We start from the raw sequence: 22,323 nt of genomic DNA, 5'->3' as shown, positions 1-22,323 counted from the left end.
TGTAGGTTCCAGCACACCAAGTGCTCAGTCAGATATTGTTTTTTTTCAAAAAATAATGCAAAGACAGTTTCTGCCCAGTCAGACACTGAGATCAAGAACCTTAGCACTCTCGGGCAGCTCAGTGGCACTGGTAGGACAACTGCTGCCTTCAGCCAGAGACCTGATCCCTGGCACTGTCTATGTGGAGTTTGCACAATTCTCCCTGTGAATGGATGGGTTTCCCCCAGGTGCTCCGGTTTCCTCCCATATCCCAGTCATGCAGGATAGTAGATTAATTGGCTGCTGTAAATTGCCCCTAGTGTGTAGATGAGTGGTAGAATCTGGGGGGCAGTTGATGGGAAGAATAGAAGAATTGGGATTAATGTAAGATCAGTGTAAATGCAGAGAAATTGCATTGAGTTGTGGACACAGCTCAGCACATCACAGAAACCAGCCTCCCCTCCATGGACTCTGTCTACACTTCTCACTGCCTCGGTAAAGCAGCCAGCATAATCAAAGACCCCACCCACCTCGGACATTCTCTCTTCTCCCCCCTCCCATCAGGCAGAAGATACAAAAGCCTGAAAGCACGTACCACCAGGCTCAAGGACAGCTTCTATCCCGCTGTTATAAGTCTATTGAACGATCCCCTAGTACGATATGATGAACTTTTGACCTCACAATCTACCTTGTTATGGCCTTGCACCTTACTGTCTGCCTGCACTACACCTTTTCTGTAACTGGAACACTTTATTCTGCATTCTGTTATTGTTTTCCCTTGTACTAACTCAACGCACCATTGTAATCAAATGATCTGTATGGATGGCATGCAAAACAAGTTTTTCCACTGTACCTCGGTACCTGTGACAATAAAAAATCAATTTACCAATTAAATGAGTGGTTGATGGTCAGTGTGGACTTGATAGGCCCAAGAACTGCTTCTGTGTTGAATCCCTCCATGACTCTAAAAATATTTTTCTTCAATGCCCCTGTAATCCGTCCAAAATAAAATGACCTAACTCCATGCCCTCTGTTACTGACCCATCAGCCTGCAGAAATAGCCTACATCTTACTCCATGCCAAGACGGCCAACTTCCAGTCTCTCAACTCCACCTGGCCCTGCCCCTATCGTTCCCACTGTTAAATCCTGCCCTTCTGCCTTTAGACATCAACTTCTCCAGTTCCCTCTTTGGCAGCCTTCCACCCTCCATCGACATCATTAAGTTCAAAACAGCTGCTCAGATGTCACTTTGCAACAAATTCTCATTGACTTGCACTGCATCCCCAAAGCAATGACCTTAGATACAAAAGCTTGAAAACACATACCACTAAACTCAAGGTCAGCTTCTATCCCACTGTTATAAGACAAATGAATGGACCTCTTGTATAAAATAGATGAACTCCTGACCTCACAATGTCATGATGATGATGATATCTTTATTAGTCACATGTACATCGAAACACACAGTGAAATGCATCTTTTGCGTAGAGTGTTCTGGGGGCAGCCCACAAGTGTCACCGCACTTCTGGCACAAACATAGCATGCCCACAACTTCCCAACCCATACGTCTTTGGAATGTGGGAGGAAACCCACGCAGACACGGGGAGAACGTACAAACTCCTTACAGACAGTGGCCGGAATTGAACCCGGGTCGCTGGCGCTGTAAAGCGTTACGCTAACCGCTACACACTGTGCCTGCACTGGTACTGTCTACCTGCACTGCACCCTCTCTGTAACTCTAACACTTTATTCTGCACTCTGTTATTGCTTTTCCCTTTGTACTACTCTGATGATGTAGTTTTGAAATGCACTATATAGATGGCATGCAATACTAAGTTTTTCCACTGCATCTCGGTACATGTGACAATAATACACCGATTTAAATTTAACCCCCTCCCCCCCGACCTCGATGTTAACTTAAGTTTATGTTAACTTATGTTTGTCCTTATCTTCTAATGCACTGTGCTGCTGCTACTGTAAAAAGCTAATTTTCATGGCATTTATACCCTGTGTATGTGTGCCTATGACAACAATAAACTTGAAGGCGAACTCTGCAACGTCCTACACCCCAGCATCCTCTCCCACTTCTTCTGCCAGTGGCTTTTTTTTTGCATTCCCCCCCTCCCTCCCTCCTGCTTCACACTCCAATTGCAAACACAGGTCTGGAGGATGCAATTCTGTAATTCTCAAACTGTCTCCAACGACAAAATTAAAAACACTCCCGAAAATTATTTCAGCTCCTTCACTAATTCTGGCTCAACATGTATTTACTTCTTTTCTCCTACCCAATCCACGAAGTGTCCCGAGATGTTTTACTGCACTGAAGAAGTTATATAACTGCTGGTTGCTACTTCTAGATGGATGTTGGATGCAAGAGTCAGCAGTGTGATGCAGATTGAATTGGATCCCTGGTCTGAAACAAATTTAAACCAAAAATTAATTTGGTTATGTTTAATGAAAAGTTAAATCCTCATGAACTCGCAATTGCATTGCCAAGAGACAATGTCTTGATCGCGAATGATGACTTAATGTCAGAAATTTTACTTCTGTCCATTTAATTATTCATACTGGATCAGAATCTATTTTAAAATATTAAAGCACAAAATATGTTGTAACTTGCAATTTGCAAATGTTAATGAGCCTACATTCATTTCTCATGCACTAAGCAATGAAATTGATGATAATTTATGCTTCGGTCAGGAATGCTGATTAAGGGGGAAGTAACTTGGTCTACTGTTAGTCAGCACTTGGAGCGTAATGGGTTGTAAATTCATTGCATGGTGAGGTGCTGGGGAACTTGAGCAACCAGTCATGATTCCCAGCCTGTTCTGCATTGGAGACAGTGGAACTGGGGCCAACTTCAGACTTTTGTTCACGCTGTATCCAGGCTAGAGTTGGGTACCAGTGGGAAATAAGGTCAGGAATGGTTTCCACAATGAGGGTGAATAAGTGATAGGTACAGAGACATTCGCTTGCCATTAATCATTGGTCGATGAGTTAGAGAGTTGGCAAGTGCTCTTAAGGTCTCTGAAAGAATAAACATATAGAAACATAGAAAACCTACAGCACAATTCAGGCCCTTTGGCCCACAAAGCTGTGCCGAACATGTCCCTACCTTAGAAATTACTAGGTTTATCCATAGCCTTCCATTTTTCTCAGCTCCATGTACCTATCCAAAAGTCTCTTAAAAGACCCTATCATATCCGCCTCCACCACCGTTTCCAGCAGCCCATTCCACACACTCACCACTCTCTGAGTAAAAAACTTACCCCTGACATCTCCTCTGTACCTACTCCCCAGCACCTTAAACCGGTGTCCTCTTATGGCAACCATTTCAGCCCTGGGAAAAAGCCTCTGACTATCCACACAATCAATGCCTCTCATCATCTTATACACCTCTATCAGGTCCCGCCTCATCCTCCGATATCTTTATTAGTCACATGTACACTGTAACACACAGTGAAATGCATCTTTGCATAGAGCGTTCTAGGGGCAGCCCGCAAGTGTCGCCACGCTTCCGGCGCCAACGTAGCATGCCCTCAACTTCCTAACCCGTACGTCTTTGGAATGCAGGAGGAAACCGGAGCACCCAGAGGAAACCCATGCAGACATGGGGAGAACATACAAAACTCCTTACAGACAGCGGCCAGAATTGAACCCGGGTTGCTGGCGCTGTAATAGCGTTACGCTAACCACTACACTACCATGCCTGCCAATAAACATAGAATAAGCACAAGAATCGGCCCTCTAACCCACAATGTTGTACCAAACTAATTAAACTAGTAATTAAATGCCTAACTAAACAAATCCCGCCTACACGATGTCCACATCCCTCCCTTCCCTGCACAGTCATGTGCCTAAAACTGGGAAAACATCTTGTGCTTTACATAGGAAGCAACCATCGAAGTTCTTCGTGTACATTTGGACACAATGGGCCAGATTGCCTGACCAGTATTTATCTGCGATAAGGCAAGCATTGAAGATTCATTCTCTAACCTTGCAAACTTCCAGTCAAACTAGTCACCTGTCACATGGCTGGGAACTTGGAGTCAGCACACTTCCGTGTTGGTGGACAGCCTCATTAACTGGCAACCCAGGCGCTGTAAAGACTTTTCAGCGTACCCAAACTGCAGAAGGCCAGAGACCTCCAGCAGAGTGAGACGTCAGAAAGGAACTGGAGCTTCTGTCACAGCCTGGTATCTGGGGAATGTAGGCAGGTAGTTGTGGAGTAGAGTCAAATTTACAATGGGGAGATGTACCACTGAACCTTTTAAAGCTGCCTTTATTAGTAAAGGGAATTGGGCAGAGACCAGATAAAGGAAATCTGCAACTTGGTCTTTAATTCCCGGTGTCTAATCTTCAACTTGTGCCAAAAGAACACGACAGTGATTTCAGTCATTACAAATTTTAAAAAAAAGCTAATTATAACTTCCACAAAGAGCAAAGCTGGTTTTTGAGGTGCTTTCTATTAGAGTCATGGATAGATACGGCATAGGAACAGGGTCATTGGGATCATCAAGCCACCCTAACTTATTTTATTCTCCCCACATTCCCATCAACTCCACTCACCAACACACTAGGGGCAATTTACAGTGGCCATTTAACCTACCAACCTGCAGGTCTTTGGGGTGTGGGAAGAAACCAGAGCACCCAGTAGAAACCCATGTCATCATAGGGAGAATGTCCAAACTCCACACAGACAATCAGAGGTCAGGACTGAACCCGGGTCATGTGGACTGTGAGGCAGCAGCTTTACCAGCTACGCCACTGCATCACGCATTGCAGAATGCCTGAATTTCAACACCCAACAGCAGATCAGTCGACCAACAGGCACTGCAAGAGAACTTCTGTTCTTCCAAAGGACATTCAAATAAGCTCGTAAATGATACCAGTACATTGCTAGGTTGGGGAGAAATGCCATGCGTGGTTAACGGTACAGTAACAAAAATAACAATGATGTTGGGAAACAGCTCCTGGTACATTAATAATGATTGGAACAGTCAGTCAGTGTGGTTACAATGCATTAGTAGATGCTAGGACTGTGTACGTTACAACCTTTCAATGCGGTCTCAGAGTAATTTTCTGTTCTCCCATTCCCACCAATATGCTGACATTGTGGAATGAGTGTCAGTTTCAATAATCAGAAACATAAGACTCAGTTAAGTAATTTGCTTCAAGAAATATCACAAAATGTGGTCAAGATGTTGTGAACTATAAAACATGACATCATCTTCCACCAATTAAGTGTTATATTGGAAGTGCACGAGCCACTTATAGAAAATAACAGCTTAAACCTTAGGGTTCCACATTCTGATGCAGCCTTGGTTAATCTGCTACACATAATCCTGTAATATTCAATAAATATAAAGATTAATTTATATATTCTTATTGTTCACATAATCAGCAGAAGGATATTTGGTGGCATATATATTAAAATTTCCGATTAATATTATCAATTACTTTTAAAGATGTTTTTGGTGAGCTCTCATTAATTCATGGCATCACACAGCACGGAAACAAGACCACTCAGCCTAACGAGTCTGTGCTGACCCATGTAGGATTAATGCAAATAGGTGCTTGATGGTTTGGCTCAGACACGGTGGGCTGAAGGGCCCGTTTCCATGACTCTATGACCTCCACATTATTCAGATAGGTCGAGAAGGAAATGGGTCAAATGCGAGCAAATGGAACTAGCCTGGGTGGGCACCTTGGTCGGCATGGATGAGTTGGGCCGAAGGGCCTGGTTCCGTGCTGTATTACTCTATGCACATTTGGATTCAATATAACTTATGACAGAACCTAAAGAATTCTATAAATGACTGTAGTCAAATCACTCTACCTTAGATTTCAATTGTATGCACCCCCACCTGTATTGTTCTCACCTGGTTTACAGCCATAGGAGAATTGTTCTTCACCCACTCCTCCACTATCTTCACCACGGCCCTCAGAATTTTGGCATCAGGTGATTTCTCAATGAGAGAGGTCAGGATGACTTGAATGAAGTTCTTCCTCATTTCCATGCTCATTACAGCAAGTCGAGTTTTCACAAGCTCCAGACTTAGCATGATCAGCTCAATAGTGACTGTGTGAGAGAGAGGTGCATTTCCACATGTTAATACAACACAGGAAAAGTAGCACATCAGATTCCAAGAGCCCCACTTTAACCTACAGCCACACTAAGTTTGACATTTTAGAACCTCGCCAACTACAGATATTCATAATTCTATGTATAATGCTTCTCGCAACAGAGGGACATGTACATCTTTCACCACATGAATTTGAACAAGATACCTGCTTGGAGCACCATCTAGTGACATTATGATGATCAAATTCAGCGAGCATCATTGCTTTATTTTGTCTACAGAATGGAGGCATTGCCGGCAATGTCAGCATTTATTGCCCCATACCCAATCCCTCTGAAAAGGGTGAAGTTGAGCTGTCTTCTTAAACCATAATGGTCCAGCTGGATTATGTGCACCAAAATTAAGTTGCAGCAAGGCTATTTATTAAATGTTGAATGAAAGCAGCATAAAGAGTATATTAAAGAACCAGTATAATGCGGTAGTCAGGTATGAAAGCCAATTCCAGCTGCAATAAAACTAATAAGTTCCAAAACCCTCAGCCAAGAATCACCTCACATCTCAAGTTCCAGTTTACTGCAGAGCCAAGTGCCCTCCTGCGGACTTTACTGAGTTGAATGGAGTCTTTAAATGCCACAACTGAAGGATAATCAGACCAAAATCGAGCATGTGAAATATATACGGAACAATGACCAGGAACCTGGGACAATCAAGTTGATTTTAGTATTGATTTTATAAAGCTATGCAGCACAGAAATGGGCCCTACAGCCCAACTGGTCCATGCCGACCAAGATGCCCCATCCATGCTAGACCCATTTGCCAGTGTTTGGCCCATAACCTTCTGAACCTTTCCAATCCATTTACTAGTCCAAGTGTCTTTTAAAAGTTGTTATTGTACCTGCCTCAACCTCTTCCTCTGGCAGCTCATTCCGTAAACATACTATCCCTTGTGTAAAAAAAATTGCCCCTCAAGTTCCTATTATATCTCACCCCTCTCACCTTAAACCTATGCCCTCCAGTTCTCGATTCCCCAACCCCAGGGAAAAGACTGAGCACATTCACTCCATCTCTGCCCCTCATTTAAAAAGCGAGAGGGAGCAGAAAAGGTGGAGGACATTTCAGAAGATGGGGCCAGATGGCAGGAGACAGGCTGGCCACTGAGAGGCGAGAGGATACGCAAATGTGCATTTAGTGAAGTGAGAGTCGGGAGGGCTGGAAGAGGTTACGGATTCAGGCCTCGACTTCCCACCTCCCCCCCCCCCCCCCCCCACCGTCTTTTAATTGTTCCTTTTATTCTATTTTCTAGGCAGAATGCAATTTGTGTGCTGAAGGCTCAGCATTGGAGTTTTGACATTAAACGTCATTACAAGGTAACTTTTCAGCTGCTTCAAGGTTGGGGCTGCTACGATAATTGCAATGCATGGTAATGAAACACAAAAGCAAATTAGCACTCTGCAGATTAAATTGTTGGTTAGACATTTTCACACTTTTGGCCCAGAAACACAAATTAGTGACTAAATGCAATTGCGTTCATTTTGCAGCCACAAGGGCACCATGTCAATGCAACCATTCTTCAGAAATGCCAAGTCAATTACTGAGATTGCTGCCAATCCCTCATCAAGGCATCTTTGGTGCACACCTTTAATAGGGAGCTGCTTCCTTTGATCCACTCAGAAAAATGAGTTTTTCAAAACCAATAAACTTCATTGCGATACAAGGTTTGTACCAACGAAAGAATACTCATGACTGTGGGTAGCATGATGCTGGCTGTGGATCAGAGGGGTGGAGGGTGTTGCACAGAGCAGAGTCCTGCAACAAGACTACACAGATCTCCCAGCCGTTTGCCGCTTCTGCAGCTGGAAGAGACCGTCTACCACACGTACGTGGAGTGTGCAAGGCTGCAGCTCCTACTTGCATATCGGAAGGGGTTGTTCCTTGCTTTCTGGTTAAATTTTAGCCCCACCTTCTTAGTATTTGGTCACTCAGTGCTGGGGGGGGGGGGGGGGGGGGGGGCACGGAGGAAGATGTTGTGGTAGCCTTGCTCCTGGGCGTGGTCAAGCAGGCTATCCGCAGGTCATGGAGGGAAGCGGCTGAGGGCTCCACCCAAGCTGACTGCCTGGCAATCTTCCGGAGGCATGTTTGTGCCCAGGTACACCTGGAAAAAGAACACGCAGTGCCCAGGAGCACCATGGAGGTGTTCTGGGACAGTTGGGTACCAAAGAGATTAAATTGTATCCTGGATCAGGATGGAGATATTTTAATTTAGCTGCTGTTTAGTTATTGTTGTAGTTGGTCGTGACTTGTTCCCATGTTGTAGTATGTATAACCTTGCTATTGTGGAAAAAGAAAGCTGTGGGTCAGTGGGTAGCAGTCACACATCTGAGGCAGCAGTTTGTGATTCAAGTGTTCCTCCAGCAGATAAAAGCTCTCCCTGATTCCCAGTATCTAGGGCGCTGCACTGTCCGAGCAATTGTCTTTCAAGTGAAGACACAAGAGAGTGCAGACACTGGAATCTGGAGCAACACACAAGATGCTGGAGGAACTCAGCAGGTCAGGCAGCATCTGTGAAGGGAAATGGACAGTTAATATTTTGGGCCAGGAGTCCAGATGAAGGATCTCGACCCGAAACACTGACTGTCCATTTCCTCCAGTGGTGTATTTTTTGCCTTTCAAGTGAGATTTCAATACGATGGCTCATTGATGGACCAAGTAGAGCTGTTGTCCAACAGCTCCAGTGACCTGGCTCAATCTTGACCTCCGGTGCTGTCCGTGTGGAGTTTGCACGTTCTACCTGTGACTGTGTGGATTTCCCCCGGGTGCTCTGGTTTCCTCCCTCATCCCAAAGACATGCAGGTTGATGGGTGAATTGGCTGCTGCAGATCGCCCCTGGTCCGCAGGTGAGCAGTGGAATCTGGGGTGGGGGTCAGCATTGGATCGATGCAAATGGGTGTTTGGTGGTCAGCACAGACTCAGTGAGCTGAAGGGCCCTTTTCTGTAAGGTAGGTCTCATGTTACGAGTCAGGTTGCTATTTGGTGAATGTCCTTTTAAGGCACCTGGACAGTAGAGTAGCAGTGTGTGTGTGGTGTTATCAAGACAGCAAGACTATAACAACGTGCTGGCTGTTTTGCATGTATGGATTTTTGGGGCAGACAAGTGGAGTCCACTTTGTCGTTAACCTGTAGTGGGAAACAGGTATTTCTGTGGGCGGCCACGTATCAAATGCCTTCAGGGTGGCAGGTACTTCAGAACAAAGCCATGGAGATCATCGGAGATTGAGGTGTCGTACGGGTTCCATCGTGGAACATGTGGATTTCATAAATTCTCTCTACATTCTCTCTTCAGTCAACAGTGGTTTTGCAAAAGCCTTTGCACACGTTTCACCTTATGACTTGCTGAACCGGACTTTGAGAACTATTCCTAAACTTGGAGTTTGGGAATTTGCCACACACACTTCGAGTTTATTAGTTTTGGGGATTATGTTTGATATCTAACGTTTTTACTTTTATTATTATTACAAGTAGTTATTAATAAAATAGTTCCTAACACTGATACATGGCTGGTTGTGTTTCTATTGTTGCTGGTACGTAACACTCAAAGAGGTAAAACCGAGACCCATCAGGTTAGAGGAAAAAGATTCCATAATGCAAAGTCAAAGAGCTGGGGAATCATTCCTGGTTGATATTTTTCCCTCAACAAAACATCACTGACAGATAGACAAGTCTGTCACAATGCTCTGTGTGGCAGCATACTACACCACACTGCCTGCTATGCTTTGCACATGACAACAGTGACTACATGTCAACATTTTAAGAGCCATACAAATTCAAATCTTTCTTTCAAACATTAAACATTGCTGAGAACATTACTTTTTATTAGTACTGTAAAATGCTAATGAAGAACAACCCGTGACATTAAAGGCCCCCATTGCTATGATTGAAGCAGAGAAATGACAGAAACAGCTGCTGGTCAGGTCAGGAAGTTGGGAAGTAGAACAAAGGTGGCAAAACTCTTCCACAAAGCAAAAAAAAACTGCAGTTGCTGGAAGTCTGAAATAAAAATAGCAAATACTGGAAGTCTGCTGGTTCCGAGTACACTCCATATGTTTAATGTGTGTCTGGGGCCAGTTTTCGATCATTTTACTTAGCTGTGCCAAGCTGACCAGCGATACGCTGGAGACAGCTGGAACAGCCACACAAAGTTAGAAACTGATGGAACTACAAAGCAGGTGAAGGAGCATCTGTGGAGAAATGCACAAGGTTAACGTTTCAGGCTAGTGACCGTTTACCTGGAAATGATTAAAGATGAAGATCAAGTTCAAGTTACTTTATTGTCATTCACCCATATGCTATAAAAACACATCGAGGAACGAAATGTCGTTTCCACCAGACTCACACAACAAAGGACACACATAAAACAGAAGACGTACAATAGCCACAGACAAAAAAATTGTGCAAGTATAAATAGTGCAAAAAACGGTATATACCGGATACAAATTTAGTGCAGAGTTAGTGCAAAACCGAGTTGGACGAAGAAAATACAGAACTCAGTGTGTTGTACTAATTGTATAAACATGTTCAGCAGCAGCCGAAGTCCTTATACGCCGTTGTGCAAACCAGGGCTTTTGACACGGCATTTGTCTGAAACTGTCTCCAGGGTATTCAGGAGCCTGACAGCCTGGGGGAGAAAACTGTTGTACAGTCTAGCGGTACCACTTGCCAGACGGCAGTGGGACAAATAGGTCGTGGGAGGGATGAGAGGGGTCATCTATGATTGTGCAGACCTTGCGTGTGCATCGTGTGTTGTAGATATCCAGGATGGAGGGAAGAGGCACTCCAATGATCTTTCCCACTGTACTCGCAATTCTCTGCAGAGACTTACGGTCAGAGATGTTACAGTTACCGAACCAGGCAGAGATGCAGTTGGTCGGAAGGAAGGGGTCCTTGATGTTTGCGCCAGCTCTGATGAAAGGTCATCGACCTGAAATACTGGCTGTTTCCCCCTCCGCAGATGCTACCTGAGTATACAGTATTGTCTGCTGTTATTTCAGATTTTCAGTATTTCCAGGGTCGAGGATGTCTCAGAGTGGCTGCAGAATATTCTCAAGGGGGAGGGTGAGCAGCCAGAGGTCATGGTGCACGTTGGCACCAATGACATAGGTAGCTTTCCTGCTGTGGAAACGTTCTTTGGAGCAGAGTGAGGGAAGTGCAATGAGCGAGTTGCTCAAAGCTCATGAGCACCATCTGCTGGTGTGGGGAAAGGTCCACGCTCCCAACACTAACCAGCTGCTGGCCTTAGAGTTACATACAGCCTGATAACCTGACAATCTACATTCTTATTTCCAGCAGGCAGCCTTTCACCTCTCTGCCTGGGCTTGATCCGATCCCAGCCAGCAGTAAAAGGAGTGTGATAGGGAATGCGTCAAGGGTCAAATCTCAGGACTGTGGTGTCAAGAAAATAATCTAAAGAACTCCAGGAAGAAAAACTATTCAGGTTAAATAACTCAAAAAAAAATTATTGAGCATTTAGCTTGTGGGCATTAGACTGAGGAAATGCCTGGCCCCACATACTTTACCAGACAGGCACGGTAGTGTAGCGGTTAGCGTAACGCTTTACAGCGCCAGCGACTCGGGTTCAAATCCAGCCACTGTCTGTAAGGAGTTTGTACGTTCTCCCCGTGTCTGCGTGGGTTTCCTCCGGGTCCTCCAGTTTCCTCCCACATTCCGAAAAAAGACGTACAGGTTAGGAAGTTGTGGGCACGCTATGTTGGCGCCGGAAACGTGGCGACACTTGCAGGCTGCCCCCAGAACTCTACGCAAAAAGATATATTTCACTGTGTGTTTCGATGTACATGTGACTAATAAAGAAATCTTATCTCTTGCTTTTCATACAGGAGTAACAATAATTGTTGCCATCTCCCACACAGCGCTCTTTCCCAACACACTCCAGGCACACTGACCGGCTCAGTCTTCTTTGCAAGTTCTTCCAACAAAACGTTCTTTTAACAAAACGTTCTTCTGTGTCAATTAAGAATTTACATCATTCCTTTTGCAATTCATTAAAAAAAATCTAAGTAACTGTTTTAAAGAGTTACATGGCAGGTTACTGAATAGCAATCATTTCTTTAGCCTTGCGTCAAAAATAATCCCTGTTTAATGTGTGGTGTGCTGAATCCTTGGGCACTGCAGCAGCAGCCAGGTCAGGGGCACTGTTGCCGGCTCTGCAGCTCAGCAGGGAAGGGTAAAGTCAGGCAGAGCAATAATGATAGGAGACTTGATAGTTAACGAGGCAGACAGGAGATTCTGTGGCCGCGAAACAGACACCAGGACGGTGTGTTGCCTCCCAGGTGCCAGGGTCGAGTATGTCTCAGAGCGGCTGCAGGATATTCTCAAGGCGGAGGGTGAGCAGCCAGAGGTCATGGTGCATGTTGGCACCAATGACATAGGTAGAAAGGGGGAAGAGGTCCTGTGCAGTGAGTATAGGTAGTTAGGAAAGAGGCTGAAGAGCAGGACCTCCAAGGTAGTTATCTGTGGATTATTCCCAGTGCCACGTGCTAGTCAGGGCAGGAACAGGATGGTGGAACAGATGAATGGTGGAACAGATGAATGGTGGAACAGTGGCTGCAGAACTGGTGCAGGGGACAGGGTTTCAGGTTCTTGGATCATTGGAACCTCTTCTGAGGCAGGGGTGACCTGTACAAGAGGGACGGGTTCACCTCAACTCAGGGGTGTGGGAACCAGAGCAGCGGGTCAGAAAGTGGAGGGATTGAGAAGAAGGTAGATGTCAGGGCCAGTAAACACAGGTAATAGACTCGATGGGACAATCAGTTTGAGGTGTGTGTGTTTGAATGCTGGGAGTATTACGGGTAAGGGTGATGAACTTAGAGCATGGATCAGTACATGGAACTGTGATGTTCTGGCCATAACAGAGACTGGGTTGAGAGAGGGACTGGAATAGGTGCTTCATGTTCCAGGGTTTCCATGTTTTAGAAAAGATAGGGAGGGAGTTAAAGGGGGGGGTGGGGGGGGGGGGTGGGGGAGTTGCACTACTGATCAGGGGACAATATCACAGCTGCACTCAGAAGGGACATAATGGAGGGCTCGTCCACTGAGTCTATATAGGTAGAACTCAATAATGAAAGATGCAATCACTCTGATGGAATTATACTACAGACTCCCCCAATAGCCACATGGACATTGAGGAACAGATATGCAGGCAGATTAGGGATAGCTGTAAAACTAATGGGGTTATTGTCGTGGGGGCCTTCAACTTCCCTAATATAAACTGGGACCTCCTTAGTATAAGAGTTTTAGACGGGGCAGAATTTGTTAGGTGCATCCAGGAGGGTTTCTTAAATCAATATGTCGATAGTCCAAAGAGAGGAGGGGCCGTGCTGGACCTGGTGTTGGGTAACAAACCTGGCCAGGTGACCGACCTTTCAGTGGGAGAACAGTCAGGGAACAGTGACCACAACTCCTTAAGTTTTAAGATAGCTACAGATAAGGACAAGTATGGACTTTGCAGGAGGATATTAAATTGGAGCAGGGCAACTTACGAGAGCATTAAGCAGCAACTAGGGAGAATTAATTGGGAATGGCTGTTTTTGGGCAAGTCCATATCTGACAATGTGGAGGGTGTTTAAAGACCAACTGCACAGAGTACAGGACAGGGATGTTCCGGCAAGAAGGAAGGACAAGGATTGCAAGGTAAGAGAATCTCAGATGTCGAGAATTTAGTCAAGAAGAAAAAGGAAAAGTATGTAAAGCTCAGGAAGCTCGGATCAAACAGAGCACTTGAGGATTATAAAGAAGCCAGAAAGGAACAAGAAGGGAATTAGGAAAGCCAGAAGGGGCCATGAAAAGTACTTGACAAGTAAGATTAAAGGAAATCCCAAGGCATTCTATACATACATCAAGAGCAAGAGGATAACCAGGGAGAGGATAAAGGAGAGAACATGTGCTTGGAAGCAGAGGATGTAGGTGAGGTCCTTAATGAGTACTTTGCATCAGTATTTACCAAGGAGAAGGATGTGGAGAATAGGGAGATCAGTGTGGAGCATGCTAATATGCTAGGGCGTTTCGAGATAAAGGAGGAGGTTAGTGTTGGGTCTCTTAAAAAGCATTAACGTGGATGTCCCCAGGACCTAATGGGATATACCCCAGGTTATTGAGAGAAGCAAGAGATGAGACTGCTGGGGCCTTGGCCAATATCTTCATGTCCTCTCTAGCCACAGCCGAGGTCCCGGAGGACTGGCGAGTAGCTAATGTTGTTCCATTATTCAAGAAGGGAAACAGCGATCATCCTGGTAACTATAGACTGGTGAGTCTCACGTCAGTGGTAGGGAAGTTACTGGAAAGGATTCTTAGGGATAGGATTTATGAGTATTTGGAAAACCACAGCCGAATTAGGGACAGTCAGCATGGCTTTTTGCAGGGCAAGTCGTGCCTTTCAATCAAGTTTTTTGACGAGGTGACAAGGGTGATTGATGAAGGTGGAGCTGTGGATGTTGTCTACATGGCGTTTGGCGTAAGGCGTTTGACAAGGTCCCTCATGGGAGGCTCACCCAGAAGATTAAGATGCATGGGATCCACGGTGATCCCATGGGAAAACTTGGGTTGTTTTCTCTGGAGCGGCAGCAGGGAAATCTGATAGAAGTTTATGAGAGGCATAGATAGATACTCTTCCAGTATCTTTTCCTCAGGGTTGAAATGTCTAATACCAGGGGGCATGCATTTGAGGTGAAAGGGGGTAAGTTCAAAGGAGATGTGCGGGGCATTTTTTTTTTACACAGAGAGTGATGGGTGCCTGGAATGCTCTGCCCGGGGTGGTGGTGGAGGCAGATACAATGGGGGTGTTCAAGAAGCTCTTAGATAGGCACGTGGATGTGAGGGAAATGGTCGGATGTGGACATTGTGCAGGCAGAAGGGATTAGTTTAGTTGGGCATTTTATTACTAACGTAATTGGTTCGGCACAACATTGTGGGCCGAAGGGCCTGTTCCAGTGCTGTACTGTTCGATGTTCTATGTTGACCTATCCTAGAATTCAACTATATTCATAATTCACAGCAATTTGCCTCTGTGAAAAAGACTTAACTCTAACTGCATGTTAATTAACACAGAGGAAATTCCACAACCACTAGAAAATAAACTCGTGGGCTATGCAGAGGTTGCTGAATCTCAATGACATCAGCAATTAAAGCTTAAGATAGCAGGAATATCGAATCCTTAGGGCTAGGTATCTCTCGATTGCAGGGAGGGGGATGAAATCTATATAAATAGAGTTTTCAAAACAGCATTCAATTCAATTATTACAACATGAAATTTAGATTTAAAAGCATGTTGGATTTTTACTATCTGTAACATGATAGACTGTATTTGCAATAACTGCAATTTAATTAACACTTAGGGTTGATGTATTACTTGAGTTTGCTTCAGGCACATTAATCCTCTTGCAAACTTGTTTAAAAATCTTAAATTAAATACCTTGTTTTAGAACTGTTAGGGGAGCTTCAATGGTGTTCATTTGCCATTCATCTTTACAAACATTAACTGCCCACAGCCAACCAATCCTCCAATATGTTGATATAAATTGTTCTTCACCCTTTAACCACCACACCCTGGTCAAAATTACCACCACACCCTGGTCAAAATTTCCACCACACCCATAAAGCACTGCTTCATATATTTATCACTGCCTCGGAAAAGCAGCCGACATGATCAAAAGACCCCACCCACCCCAGACATTCTCTCTTCTCCCCTCTCCCATTTTCAAGAACTACACCTCGAGTCTAGCCGTTACTTACACAGTAGGGGCAACCATCGAAAGCATCCTATCCAGACGCATCACAGCTTGGTGTGGCAACTGCTCTGCCTGTGGCCACAAGATACTGCAGAGAGTTGTGGACACAGCTCAGCACATCATGGAAACCAGCCTCCCTTCCATGGACTCTTGCCTACAGTTCTCGCTGCCTTGGTAAAGCAGCCAACATAATCAAAGGCCCCATCCATTCTCTCTTCTCCCCCCTCCCATTGGGCAGAAGGTAGAAAAGCCTGAAAGCACGTACCACCAGGCTCAAGGACAGCTTCTATCCCGCTGTTATAACCCTATTGAATGGTTCCCTGGTATGATAAGATGGTCCCTTGACTTCACAATCTACCTCGTTGTGCCCTTGCACCTTATTATCTGCCTGCACTGCACTTTCTCTGTAACTGTAACATTTTATTCTGTATTCTGTTATTGTTTTCCCTTGTACTACCTCAATGCACTGCTGTACTGAGATGATCTGTACGGATGGCATGCAAAACAAAGTTTTTCACTGTACCTCAGTACATGTGCCAATAATAAACCGATTTACCAATTTAAATAAATTCTGGAATAAAAGCTGGTATCAGTAATGGTGAGAATAAAACAACTGGATTTTCATAAAACCCAGCTGGTCACTAGTTCTGCTGGGAAAGAAACCTGCCAAATTTACATTAACTTGGATGACTCTTAAGTACTTTCTCAAATGTCTCAGCACGTAACTTAGTTCGTGAGCAACTGTGTACAGGGCATGAATGCCGGCCTTGCCAGTGGAACATGCCCCGCGAACAAAAACAACCTCGTCCTTCTACATCATTGTTCTGTGGACTGAGTGGGTGCTGTTCTGTCTGAGGTAAGGCACCTCTCGTCTCATGGCACCATTGAAAAAAGGCAGGAAGTTCTGGTCGCTTGGCCAGCCTCCTCCAATCCTCTAGTGCTGACACACCAGGGTACTTTTAATCTCTCAATTCCATAAATCAGCCACTGCTCCACCTGCTGTTTTGACCAAACTTCCCCTCAAATCTCTTCAGCTCTTTGACTCGTCTATTCGCTGTGTTGACTCATCCCCTTTCGCCACCACCCACCCAGTTCCCTGCCCCCTCTAACGACATAGAAAAATGCCATTCGGCCCATCGAAGCCATGCCAGTTCTCAGAACAATCCCATTCCCCCACCTATTTCCCCGTAACCGATTCTCTCTCACACGCCCATCAACTTCACCCTGATTCTCACACCCACCCACACGTGGGACACTTACAGCAGCCAACCGGCACGTCTTTGGGATGTGGGAGGAAACCGGAGCACCCGGGGGGGAACCCACATGGTCATGGGGAGAACGTTCAAACTCTCCTTCCCTCCGCCATCCATTTGCTGAACTATTGACTAATCTTGTTGTGGAATGAGCTCAAGAGGTGGAAATTATTCCAAGAACTTCAGCTGGCAGAACAACATGTTCCCTTCACTACACAGTTATCACCTTGACAGCAGAAACATACACTTGCGGACTTGTATAATGAAAGCGTGTAAAGTGCTGGCTGATATCTATTTTACCGCTGACGCCTGAACATTTTCAAAAGTTTTCTTTGAGGCAGTACATTGATCCAACATAAAGCCCATGATTCATAAACATCAATGGAAAGAAATCTTGAAGCATACATTATACAGGACATTTTGAAGTATGAAGTGCTTATTATCTTACACCTTTCCACTTTCCCTCTCATCTTCATACCACTGTACAAAATATATATATTGGACTGCAAATCAAAGCAACCTGCTGATAAAAGCAACAGACCGCTCGGGAGCTGAACGACACTTTAGCCCATTTTCCGGGGAAATGTATTCCATTTTATTCACACAAAGCGGTTTAAGGATTCGCTGGATTAAAAATAAAATGAAAAGCATCAGCGTTACCTGTACTAGTTTCGGACGCCCCTGGAGTGGTCTGTGGGTTTAGATGATCTCTCACCATCTTCTGCAGGGAACGCATGAAGACAGAGATGAGGCGGTCGATGTAGCTGGGGTTGTTGCTACAAGCAGACTTCAGGATCATCAGTGTACCTGAAGGTTCAAGGAGCCAAGACAAGGAGCCAAATTAGGGCAAGCCTTAATAAAACACTGCAACAGTCCAAGCACCATGTTTTCAGGTTATGGTAAACTTCCACTAATGGGATTCTGGTGGTGCCGAGCTGGCAGATTTTCCAGATTATCGGATGTTATTCCTATTAATACCCGAACACACCTCATTTGTCTACCTGTACTGCACTTTCTCTGAAAATGTAGCACTATATTCTACATCCTGTTTCTCTTATTACTACCTCGATGTACTAACATGTGGCGTGATCCATCCGGATGGCACAAACAAAAGCTTTTCACTGTGTCTCAGTACATGTGACAATAATAAACCGATACTAATATTTTACCTTTTTTTTTAAAAAACAGAGATATATTAAGCTTTTCAGTTGAACCAGGTGAGTTTAAAGGGAGTGGGAAACGCACAAAAACTCCAGCCACGAACCCACTCATGCTCCTGACCCCTGATGTTCCAGAGCTCAACCCTGGCCCCGGACATACACCTGGCCCGCGACGCGGACCACAGCTCCCAGCCCATGGTGCGGACCACGGCTCCCGGACCACACCTGACCCAAGGCTCCGGATCTTGGCTCCGGCCACATGGTTCACTTGCGCAATTCACGTTCCGGACTACTGGGTGAGCCAGATGCCAGACCGTCAGGATTTCCAAACAACCAAGTGCCGGTTTATTGGAGGTTAACGGTATTAAGGCTTTACAGAGGGTGCAGAGGTTTGCCAGAATGTTTAGGGACTTCAGTCAGGTGGCGACAGAATGCCTTGCTCTTCTTCCCATAACGCCAGAAACTGCTTGTATTGATACCACTCCCTCGCCAACCTCAACCCCCACCCCCTGCAACCAGAGCTGAGGGATACTTAAGGCACAGGAGGCCATTCGGCACATTTAGTCTATGCTGGCCTCTAGAAGAGCAGCACACTCGGTTCTATTCCCCTCCTTTCCTCACAACCCCGTAAAATATTTTCTCTCCCAACCATCTATCCAACTCCCTTTTGAAGCGAGTGATTGATTCTGCTTCAACTAAAAGGCAAGGAATTCCAGATCACAACAATGCTCTGCATTAAGGCATGTCCCACCACTATTTCCCCTTGTATCGTTTGCCCAAAACTTTAAGTCTGCTCCCCTGGTCCTTGAATCAGCAGCGGGTGTGAACAGCTTCCCTCTTTCACACCCAACCACCCCAGCAATGACTTGGCACACCTTTATCAAATCTCTTCTCAACCTTCTTTTCTCTGAGGAGAACAATCCCAGCTTCTCCATCCCGATATCTGAATTCCCTCAGCTGGCTTTCATACACTGGGAATCCAACAGTCTGGCCTTGAGACTCGCTGTTATACCTGCTGGTGCCTTTCAACCATCAGAGACCAGGGCTACGGTCAAGCTGTGGTCATGGACAAGCAAGGCAACACCTTGACCTCAGATGCAGTGGCAAGTTGTGAAACTATAATCAATAGAGTTGGATGACTGAGCTGCCAATATGGACACAAACATCTGCAAGGTTCACCACTGTTCTCTATGGAAAGAAACCTGTCACTTCCTCCCACAACATGGTCATTAATTACAGACACGGACACAATGGGCCAAATGGCCTCCTACTGGGTTGAATTTCCATTTACCCCTACAATCCTCTGGGGTGCACGATAAAAACTCTTTACACATGCTGGGAATAAATAAAATTAAAAGCACCAGCGATGAAAACTTCCTCATTCCATCTCACCCGAGTGCTCGATAACCAAATGAAGATGGTGCTGTTCACAAATAACAGGCAGACTTTGTAACTGCAAAGCATAAATGGCAGCTTGTTGGTCAGCATGGACTCAGCGGGCTGGACTTGTTTCCCTGCTGTACGACTCTATGACATTTCACTTTACAGGCACAGATGTTCCTGCCTCTCAATAGAGATATATTAAATGTACTGTGAAAGGATCAACCTACAGGCTGTGCTTGGATCAACCGGGTGCTAACTTCTATAGGTTAGTGGTCACTGCACATCTCAAGACCTCCATGAGCTCCAGCTCCAAACCTTTCAAAAGTTCAGACACTACAGCCTCTGAAAAGTGGCGCACTTGGAGGGCTCAAATTCTGTAAGATGACAGCTGACAAATTGCCAATTCCAAAACTAAAATTACATCTGCCGCTACTGATCACAATAATTGTCGGTGAAGGACATTTGCCATTTAGAGGAGAATGCAATGTGATCCACTCTGCAATTTCACACCTGCTTTACTGACAGAACTAATTCAGTGTCAGTGTGAGGGATCTGCCAGACCATCAGTGCTACAACAATATTTCTGAGATAGCCAGATGTTCATTGACACACAAGCCCTACAAGGAGCTACTGTTATATTTATACAGCTTAAGTTGTTCGAACCAATCAGATGCCCAATACAGAGTACGTTTAAGCAGATTTAAGTGTACAATTGAAGCCCAATTGATTTACAGCATGACAAGTTCCTTCCGAAGAAAAATACCAGAGAAAAATCTTAGGATGAGGGTTGAAAGTATTTTACTAACCAAGCGATGTCAGTAAATTGAACAAAAAAAGAGCAACAATCGGGAGAAAGTTAACAAAAGAGGGAGAAAATCTAAAACAAATCAGTTAACTGTTAATGGTTGAAGTGGAGACACAAGAGACTGCAGATGCTGGAATCGGGAGCAAAAAATGAGCTGCTGGAGGAACTCAGCGGGTCAGGCAGCATCTGTGGAGGGAGATGGACAGTCGACATTTGGGTCGAGACCCTTCATCTGGACTGAAAGAGCAAAGGAGAGATAGACAGTGTAAAGAGGTGAGGGGGAGGGCTGGGAAGAGATGGCAAGCGATGGCTGGATCCTAATGGGGGGGGGGGGGGGTTGATTGGCAGATGGAGTCAGATGGAGGAGGGAAGGGCAGAGATTGTGACAGGGGTTGGGAGGTGATAGGGCAGAAGATAATGCAATCTGATAAAGGAATCTGAAGCTACACAAAGTAACACTGGTCTGAGAGAATAACAATGGACACTACAGATTCCCCCACTTACTACTGCAGTTCTGCACTGCTATCCTTAAATCTTTATCTTGTTTAGTTGCTCTCGGATTGTGGCATCATTGGCATTCATTGCTCATCCCTAATTGCCTCCAGAGATGAGAGATTGGTAGGACATTACGAGTAGTAGTTAAGAGTAAACTAATCTCAGCAGTGTAGGAACACCATTCCATTTTGTTGGGTGTTGAAAAGGGGTTAGACCCGCTTGAGGGTCATAGTAACTCCACGTTACATAATAGATAACTGAAATATCTTTAACGGTGACTTTCAAATCCAATACAGCGTTCAGTCCATTATGAGACTGTACACCGTCAGAAAGAATTCATTAATGGCCTTAAGCTCAAGACTGCAAGACTATGGAATTTCCTTACAAATGGCATTAAATTAAATCAGAGTAAAGTACAAATCTGCAAAGCAAAAAAAATGATGGAAATGCATAAGATGCCTGTCAATGTTTAAATAGATGAATGTTTAAATAGTGCTTTGGGTAAAAAAAAGTCCCTCATCAGAATCAGTTTGTGCTTTCAGCATTTTACAGGACAACCACCGCAAGTTTTGCAGGTCTGAATGTGAACTCCATTAGACATGGCAGAGGTGTCTAAAACCACAGGGTTTAGGTTTAAGGTGAGGAGTAAGAGGTTTAGAATCAGAATCAGATTTATTATCACTGACTTATATGACGTGAAATTTGTTGTTTTGCGGATGAGAGGTGAATATTGTATCGTACTATAGGGAACCTTTCAATAGTTTTATAACAGTGGGACAGAAGCTGTCCTTGAGCCTGGTGGTACGTACTTTCAGGCTTTTGTATCTTCTGCCCAATGGGGGGGGGGGGGGGGGGGGGGGGGGGGGGGGGGGGGGGGCTCTTTGATGACATTGGCTGCTTTACCGAGGCAGCAATGTAGACAAGAGTCCATGGAGGGGAGGCTGGTTTCCATGATGTGCTGAGCTGTGTCCACAAGTCTCTGCAGTTTCTTGCGGTCATGGGCAGAGCAGTTGCCATGATGCATCCGGATAGGATGCTTTCTATGGTGCATCGATAAAAAAAATTGGTGAGGGTCAAAGGGGACATGCCAAGTTTCTTTAGCCTCCTGAGGAAGTAGAGGCGCTAGTGAGCTTTCCTGGCTGTGGTGTCTACATGATTGGACCAGGACAGGCTATTGGTGATGTTCATTCCTAGGTCCCTCTGTTCCTCAATATGCCCCAAGAGCCTGCAATTCACAGTGCAAGACCCAGCCTCATTAGTACCCCCAAAATGCATCACCTCACATTTGTCTGGATTAAACTCCATCTGCCATTTCTCAGCCCATTTCACCAACACATCGATATCTGTCTGCAGCCCATCACACTATCAAC

General features: G+C 45.0%; 1 protein-coding gene across 1 annotated transcript in view; it reads right to left on the bottom strand.

The window, feature by feature from the left end:
- trrap (transformation/transcription domain-associated protein) overlaps positions 1 to 22,323 on the bottom strand; it is a 283,953-nt gene that overhangs the window by 128,508 nt on the left and 133,122 nt on the right. The window contains 2 exon segments of the mRNA XM_052021047.1: positions 5,863 to 6,062; positions 17,771 to 17,917. Of these exon segments, the coding sequence (XP_051877007.1) occupies positions 5,863 to 6,062; positions 17,771 to 17,917 (347 nt within the window).

This window comes from Pristis pectinata, chromosome 8 (genome assembly GCF_009764475.1).
Source record: "Pristis pectinata isolate sPriPec2 chromosome 8, sPriPec2.1.pri, whole genome shotgun sequence".
NCBI lineage: Eukaryota > Metazoa > Chordata > Chondrichthyes > Rhinopristiformes > Pristidae > Pristis > Pristis pectinata.
Note: the sequence above shows the minus strand (reverse complement) of the source record. Positions and strands in the feature narration are given on the sequence as shown.